Genomic DNA, 8,434 nt, shown 5'->3' with positions numbered 1-8,434 from the left:
CCCCAATTATTGAAATTTATTTTAGGCCCTAAAATTTTAGACCCTTTACAAAATGCATTTTTTTGGGCCCCATTGAGGGGGCCTTATTTTATTCCCAAATTCTAGAAAGACTTTAATTTATTGGAGCTCGGAGACTCCATTTTTATCAATTCCGCACAGCTTCATCTTCACCGCCACAGCCACCGCCACCGTCAACCCATTACACCGCCGTCAAATTTTCTCCATTGCAAAACATAGATACTATTCTCTCTCCATATCTCTTTAATCTCCGGCTTTCCTAAAATCAACTTTGATTTTTCATCTCATTTGAATTCAGATGATATAAATCTTCATGTTATAGGAATGAATCAATAGGATTATAAATGGATTCTTTTTCATCTTAATTGAATTCACATGAGTCATCCTTTATGTTTATAATATTGCTTAAGATGTGCAATCACAAGCTGTTTGTGAAAATGCCTCAACAGCTTTATACATGTTATTGTTTGACAACTGGAAATCCATTTTAAGTTGATTAATTTTGCTGTGATACAGCTTGTTGCATCTGCAGATTGTGCTGGAGCACTATATGTAATTGACGATTTGCAACATTTACTGGTATACTTTAACTGTTTTATGAAAATCCTATTAATATTAGGGTCTATTTACATCCTTTAGGAATGCAAATGTAAATATTAATTGATGAGAGATTGGGGGGGGGGGGGGGAGAGATAGATATAAGGAAGGTTTGATTGGATAAACTAGTTGAATGTCTTACCAAGTGTTTTCAATTGGTTCAACTTGGGTTGAACCTTACTTTAGTGTTCTTAGTTTACTTGCTTGAAGTCATATATTAGCATGTTTTTACGTGGCAAAACAAACTTCTTATAATGTTTAGTGATTGTAAATAGTGTGTAAGTTGTAAATGTAATGTGCAGTAATGGTAACTAGTGTGAGTTGCAAGTGTAATATAGAAAAATATATACTTTGTAGTTTCTGTTTCTTGTTGTGTTTTCAATAGAGGTATATGCACCTTGATGGTAACTGATAAGATGCTAAAATAAAAAGATACTAAAATAATAAAGTAAAAGAAGTTACAATTGAATATGACATCAATTTAGACATTGAACAAAATAATATTGAGTAGGGGAATGTAGCAAAAAGAATCTTCAATTTTGACATTATATTAGTGCATATGGATAAGTGATGCTTTTAGTTACTCTTTTCTGACTTTGCTGACACAAAGCATCTAAAAGAATAGTGCATGAATTATACTATGGGGCTGCAATAATGTTACCAGACCTTATTATGGATGGGTGATGCCTATGTAAAACTGCTGAGTTATTATTCTTATTAATGTGTGTGATGATATCAATCAGTTTTTGCTGTGTGTGTTGATGATATCAATCAATGTTTGCTGGGTGGGTGTGGGCAGCTGATATCAATCACAGTATGAATTGAGTCAGTTTCCTTTTATGTTGTAACTAACATCAATTACTTAGTGTTGAACATAACTAATTGTCTTTGAAGTCTGTTAATGACACATTATACTATTTAACGTCAATGGGATTCCTGAAGGACGAAGAGAGAATTATATGAGAATTTTAGTCTTATTTGTTTCCTGTAACTTCCATTTTTCATTTATATCTATAATAATATATGTTTTATGAAATGTATATTCTAAACTCTTGACCTCTGATGTAATTAGGTTGAGAACCAAAGTATTAAAAGGGAGATACCAACAAGCACAAAAACAGAGATAGTGACAGTGAGAGAAGAGATTTCAGAAGGTGAAGCTTCATCATTATATTTCCTTCACCCTTGTTATTATTTCAAATTAGCTAGGGTAGCTTGTCTCAAATGTTTTGGTTTTTGGAATGTGATTCTTAATATAGAACCATGACATAACACACGTTCTTTTTGTTATAGTATGGAGTCAATGGATATGAGTGAGTATGCACAAGGTCAAGATGAAACTCGTAAGGAAACATTGTCAACACTTTGGATTATTTTTACTAAAATCGGCAAAGGAAAAGATGGAGTTGAAAGAGCTGCATGCAATTTTTGTAGTACTGCTTTTGCCATTGGAAAAAACCCAACGTCTGGTCAAAGTTATGGAACTTCACATCTAAGTCGTCTTGTGTTTATTTGTAAAAGTTTCCAGTTGAGCCTTCTTAGTCTAGAGGAATCGTCAAGCCTAACACCAGTCAACCAAAACACACACCGTGAATTACTTGGAGAAGCCATTATTGCACATGATCTTCCTTTTAGCTTTGTCGAGTATGAAAAAAATCGAGTTTGGGTGAAATATTTGAATCCATGTATTGAAATGGTCTCTAGGAATACCATGGTGTCTGATATTGAAAAGATATATGATAAAGAAAGGATCAAGCTTAAGGAAATCATGAGTAGGATTCCAAATAAAATTCGTCTAAGATCAGATGTTTGGACCGCATCTACTAGTGAAGGTTATATTTGTTTGACTTCTCACTTTGTTGATGAAAATTGGAAGTTAGTTAGTTGTCTTCTTAACTTTCTTCGAATGAAGCCTCCCCACACGGGTATTGCATTGGAAGCTACTTTATTTGATTGCTTAAAACAATGGGGAATAGATAAGAAAATATTTATTATTATGTTGGATAATGGCTCTGCCAATGGAAGTTGTTTTCTTATTTTTAGTATTTCTTTAACAAATTTTTTTAATTATATTTAAATTTTTTTTTTTTAAAAAAAAGCTATTTTTTAGTTTATAATTTTTAACATATTTTTTAATTTTTATTTAAAGTTATTATTTTTTGAATTTTTATTATTTTATTTTTTAAAGTAAGTTTTTTATTTTATTTTATTAGGGGCTTAATGGCCCATTTTAAATTTTAGGGCCTTCTAACTTTGGGCCCTATGTATTTTGGGGCTTACTTTTCTTTGATATTTTTAGGCCCCTTTATTATAAGGCTAGGGCTCAAATTAATTGGCCCTTTAAATTGACACCTCTATATGAGACTGCATGGTTGAAGGAAGACTTATAAGGATTTATTGGTATTACCTATTACCAACAAGATGCGTCTTCTTTTCGGTAGTCTAATAAATAAGAATTCCACAGTTAAGTGTGCTCGACTTGGAGAAGTATTTGGATGGGTAAACTTCTGAGAAGTTTCTTGGAAAGCAGTCTAGGGCGTTACAAATGGTTTCAAAGCAGACATCTCCTAGTACGATGTGGTTCGAAGACGAACCAAGCGGAAGCTGGTAGAAATGTAACACTTGAGGCAGGGAATGGTTCTCAGTGCACGAGGCATGACAATGAGACACTCCCGAGACCGAAAAGGGCGATGAGTGGTTGCCGAATTCACATTAGAATGAGAGGGATCCTGAGGCCGTGTAGATATGAGACTGCATGATTGAAAGAAGGCTTATAAGGATCAATTTATACTACCTATAATAATAAGATGCATCTTCTTTTCGCTAGCCTAATAAATAAGAACTCCACAATTAAGCGTGCTTGACTTGGAGTAGTATTTGGATGGGTGACTTACTGGAAGTTTCCCGAAAACCGTGTGAGTGAGGATAAAACATGCTTAAAAGACACGTGTTGGTTTATGGTTAGTAGGTAATCCTGAAGTCTGGGGGTGTTACAAATGGTATTAGAGCAGACCTCTCCCATTACGATATGGTTCAGGAACGAACTAAGTAGAAGCTGGTGGAGATGTAACACCCGAGGCCAACAAGAGCAAGGAGTGGTGACAATGATAGGGTAACATGTCTGGGATGGAGAGGTAACATTTAATATTTGTAACATTTATTATTTGTTCATTGGAAATTTATTTGTTATTAAATTTGTTTTCATTGAAATTTTTCAGGATAGGTCGGCCCATAAATTCTATAACCATGCATGGAAGATATTAGCTTTGGAGCACCCACAGGAGGCGTGGTTCCAGGATGTCCTCACAGCCTCTGGTCTGAAGGACCTTTGTGAGGTCGGGTACTCCGTGATCCACAACGGGATACCTTGATCCCACTCAAAGGGAACCAGGTGGTGGAGCCTTACAGAGTATATCTGGACCGCATGGTTGTCGTGGACTCCCACTACGACTGCTACGCTGCTCACCGTGAGACGCGCCTGTTTGATGATATTGCACTATTCTCTGAATGGCTGTCATGCAGTTCGACCATCACAGTTCCATATCTTCTGGAGTGCGTCATGCGGCAGTTCGGCTACTCTCAGACGATACCCTACCACCCTTCTGTCTCCGCTCCTTTCGTCTTGACCTGCAGGCAGATGGATGGGGCTCGGGCGAGGCTCGAGCACATTGTTCCGAACAAGGCTCGTGCGACCAGAGAAGAGCGAGACTGGAGTTGCATTAATGGGTACATCATGTGGTTCTTCACTGTATCACACCCCTACATGGTCCCCTGTAGAGGAGTCAACGCCTAGACCAACTCATTAGGAGATATTATAGGAGCAATAGTCTCAGTCGGACCATACTCAGGATGTGTTATCTCGGTGTCCTCAGATAGTTGAGATATGACGAGCAGGCATTGAGGGAGGTTTCTTCCCTTAGGGGTTTGGTGCCAAGCGTATACTGAATAAAATTATGGAGGTGGCACAGGGGGCACTGGTGTACTGCAAACATCACGCCAAGAAATGTGGGATATTAGATGCTAGAGACAGAGGAGCCGACAGAGGAGGTGGTGGACGTAGAGGAGGCGCTAGAAGTAGAGGAGGAGATGCAGATGTTGTCCGGCACACATAGTAGTGACAATGCTGATTATTTTGATGTCTGTATTTTAATTACATTTATGTATTATTTTTTTGATTATGTATATGACATATGACTATTTGGATGATGTATATGACGTATTATTTTGATGTACTATATAACATTGATGTATATGACTATTTTGATGTGCTATATTTTGATGTATTATTTTGTTGCACAAAAGGAGTTTTGGATTGAAAGTTTAAAATATAACAGAAGGTTCCGTAGGTACATCTACGGAACATTATGTTTTCAGGATATTTCGTAGATGCTCCTATGGAAGTTTCCCAACGTTTACCGTTTTAAACTACTTTCGGGGATGTAGCTCCTTAGAAAAGCAAATTTTGAATAAAAAATGTGCTTCCTGATATGTATCTCCAGAAGCAGGGGGCGTTAACGTAATTGCGTCAGGTGCCTAAGAGTATCAAGGGGGTGGATTGAGATATTTCCAAATTTCCAAGTTCTTTGTACAATAATCTATTGTCATAGACAAACATGTTTTTAACTTAGAATTTTTTTTCAGGTTTTCTTTTACTACAATCTATTGTCATAGTAAACATTCCATTGTCATGTTGCATATGCCTAAATGATTTTCCAAAAGCAAGCTTACAACAATCAATTGTACCTCAAGAACAATCTATTGTCTCATGTTCAATTTGAATTTTTTTACTGTTGCAATGAAACCACCAATCGATTGTCTGCTTAGAACAATCTATTATCACTGAAGCATCGTGCATCGTGACTTTTTATGAAACTTTGACACACCTTTTCACTTCCTTTTTTATAATATCAATTCCCTAATCATCGCATCATATTTATGATCTTTCTCTAAAGCATTGCCATGATTTTTCAAAAGGTATCTTGTGTCGTATAAATAGTAGTCAGTTTCATATTCAAAACTCACCTCTTTCAAATAATTTTAAAACGTAACTCAATACATTGTTTCAATATTATCTTCAAGAACTTTCTGCATAAATTTTCATATCTATCAGAACATAGTTCTTGAACACTTAAGTTGCAATCTATACTTACACTGTCATGTGATAATATCCTTATTCGAATATTACGCTCTTATATCTACAATAGGTTTGAAGACATCCATGTAGATATGATAAGTTTTTGACGGTACATATATTTTTAGAATTTTCTTCGATTACATCTTAAAATATTTTTCAAATTAAAATTTTCAAAAAATAAATTAAATAAATCATACATTTAATTAGAATCAAACTCTAAATATTAACCATATCATATTTAATAATCAACAGAATTTTTCAAATAATCATAAACATAAACTATTTTTTTTATATAATCATACATTTACTTATTTCAACTAAAATCAATTTATGCCGGTTTTTCAAGTGATTTGTTGAGAGATCTAGTAATTACTTGGATTCTAATAATATAGTTTTTTTCAAGGAAAAAAGAAACTCTAGTTCAAAACCAGCATACAAAAGAAATTAAACTCAACTTTATAAAATTAATTTCATATATATATAATAATTTTTACAAACCAAGGCGCGATCACAAAGTTGTCAACAAAATTTTAGATCCTTCAACTATCAAAAACTACCATAAGTGGAAATTAACATGACACATTCTAATTCTATATTTCCATTTTTGGAGGGTCAGTAGTAAATCAAAGAAATCAGAAAGACACATCCATGAATGATCAACTGTTTAGCAAATAGATTAGCACTAATCATCATCATTTGCAACCTATAAATCAGAATCTGAAGAAAAACTCCAAACAGATGCAGAAAGCAAACGCCGTGATTTCCAATCCAACACCAACTTATTACTACCGACACCCACCTCTTCAACCTTATACCCATCATTGAAAAGACCCAACAACAGCTTCGCTTGGCAATGGTTTGCAAAGCTTACCGGAACACCTCTAAACCCCGCCGCAGTTAACCACTCCCCCCATGACGTTCTCTCCTCCTCTCCGTCTCCGCCTGTTCTATATATCCGGCCCAATGAACCCGCGATTCGGGGCCCAAAAAACACTCGCTCCACCAAAGCCCTGGCACGATTCTGCATCGGAAAACCAGCCTCTAACGAATCAAACACCGCTGAGTAATGATGAAGCGTGTCCATGAACCGCTCCACGAATCCGCCGATGACAGATCCATTTTCCTCCTCGACTAATGTCACAAGCTTCGGGTTTAAAGATTTTGCTCCGTTTAAAAACGAAGCAACTGAGTCGGGTGCACGATAACTAAGATGAGGAAGATTCAGCATGCAGTTGAAAACCAAAGCCTCTCCTCGAACAAGCTTTAAAGAAGAAGGACGGAAGGTTTCGTCGGAGTCTAACCTGCAGTGGTGAAAAGAAAACGGCTGGCCGAGGGAAGCGGCGAAGGAGGTTAAACGGCGGCCGGTTTCTTGTACGGTGGCGATTGACCTCCTTCCTGTTCCGGTTCGTGATAATGCGGTGATCCGGAGATGCGGGCTGTTGTTGTTGGAAGCTAGGGCTTGGATTAGTGAAGCCCATTGGACCCCTTCCATAATGTCGTAGTCGACGACATGGACGCGGCGTTCGTGGGCCACGGACTCGAGTATGGCTTGATTGGCCGTGAAGTGGCCGAACTTGACGTAAGGAGACATGTCTTGGAGTAGTTGGAAAGCAGCGAGTGTGTCGTTTTGGTTGTCGTGGGGTCCGCTGGTGGTGAGGTAATGTTTGTTGTTGTGGTTGTTGTGCGCACCCCCGGCGCCTTCTAGTAGGCCGTGAAGAGCTTCGGTGAAATAAGCGGCGAGTCTTTCCATGTTGGAGCCGTTGGCGTGTTGTGAAACCATTTCCTTGAGCCGAACCAATATCACTCGGGCTAAGTCGCGGCTCTTGGTGGAGCCGGTTAAGGCTTCTGCGCCAGCCATCAATAGGTGCACTAGTTTTAGCCCCTTTAAATCATTTCCATCGCCAACTGTTTGTGTTGTTTCCGTTGTTGATATTGTTGTTGTGTTCGTGGTAGTGGTTGTGGTTGTTTCGGCTTCTTCTTCCTCCTCGGTGGTTGTGGTTGTGGTGGTGGTGGTTGGGCTGAACTGGTCGAGGATAGTGGTTCTGTCCTCGATGATAGTATCCATGAGGTGGTGAAAGTCATCTGGGGCACCTGTGAAGGTGTCCCAGTTGACTATCGGGGACCAGTGGTTCCAGTTGCAACCGTAACCATCGTCAGAAGAAGGGGTGTTGGTGAGGGTGCTGCTGATTCCGGAGAAGTCGAGGTGGTGGATAGCATCCATGTCTATTTCCATGTCCATGGTGTTTGTTTGAGAGAGAATAGAATATAATACTCCTTTATGGTTGGTTGAGTGGAAAGAAATTGTAATAAAAGGGAAGGATATGTGTAGTGTGGTGAGGGAGAAAGAATGGTATGGGAAGAGGTTTATAAAGAGGTTGAGAGTTGATGGAGAGAGAGAAGAAAAGGTTGGAGTATGAGACAGTGGAAGTCCAAAAACTGATTGGTGAGTTGAGAGAATATTGTTATGTGCGCTGTTGTCACTAACAACATGACTGCCTACCTGATGTGAATGATCATTTTTAAATTATGTATATGTTTTTTAAATGATTTATATTTATATTATATTTACTGTTTTCGTAAATAATTATGACTGCCGTTTTTTTTTATACTCCAACTTTGTCTGGCTCTTGAATATTTTTGTTTTATATTTGAGTTATTACTATGTTAAAGATAATAAATTTTTAT

The 8,434-nt window shown here is 37.6% G+C and overlaps 1 protein-coding gene across 1 annotated transcript; it reads right to left on the bottom strand.

Annotated features, from left to right (window-relative positions):
* Positions 1–6,260: 6,260 nt before the first annotated feature.
* On the bottom strand, positions 6,261–8,067 carry LOC131627352 (protein NODULATION SIGNALING PATHWAY 2-like). The gene has a single exon (XM_058898196.1). It carries the CDS (start codon positions 7,986–7,988, stop codon positions 6,453–6,455), a length of 1,536 nt encoding a protein of 511 aa, XP_058754179.1. The 5' UTR covers positions 7,989–8,067; the 3' UTR covers positions 6,261–6,452.
* Positions 8,068–8,434: the final 367 nt, after the last annotated feature.

The sequence above is a fragment of the Vicia villosa genome, unplaced genomic scaffold, assembly GCF_029867415.1.
Source record: "Vicia villosa cultivar HV-30 ecotype Madison, WI unplaced genomic scaffold, Vvil1.0 ctg.000359F_1_1, whole genome shotgun sequence".
Taxonomy (NCBI): domain Eukaryota; kingdom Viridiplantae; phylum Streptophyta; class Magnoliopsida; order Fabales; family Fabaceae; genus Vicia; species Vicia villosa.
The sequence above is the reverse complement of the archived record's forward strand: the minus strand, read 5'-3'. Positions and strand labels throughout refer to the sequence as shown.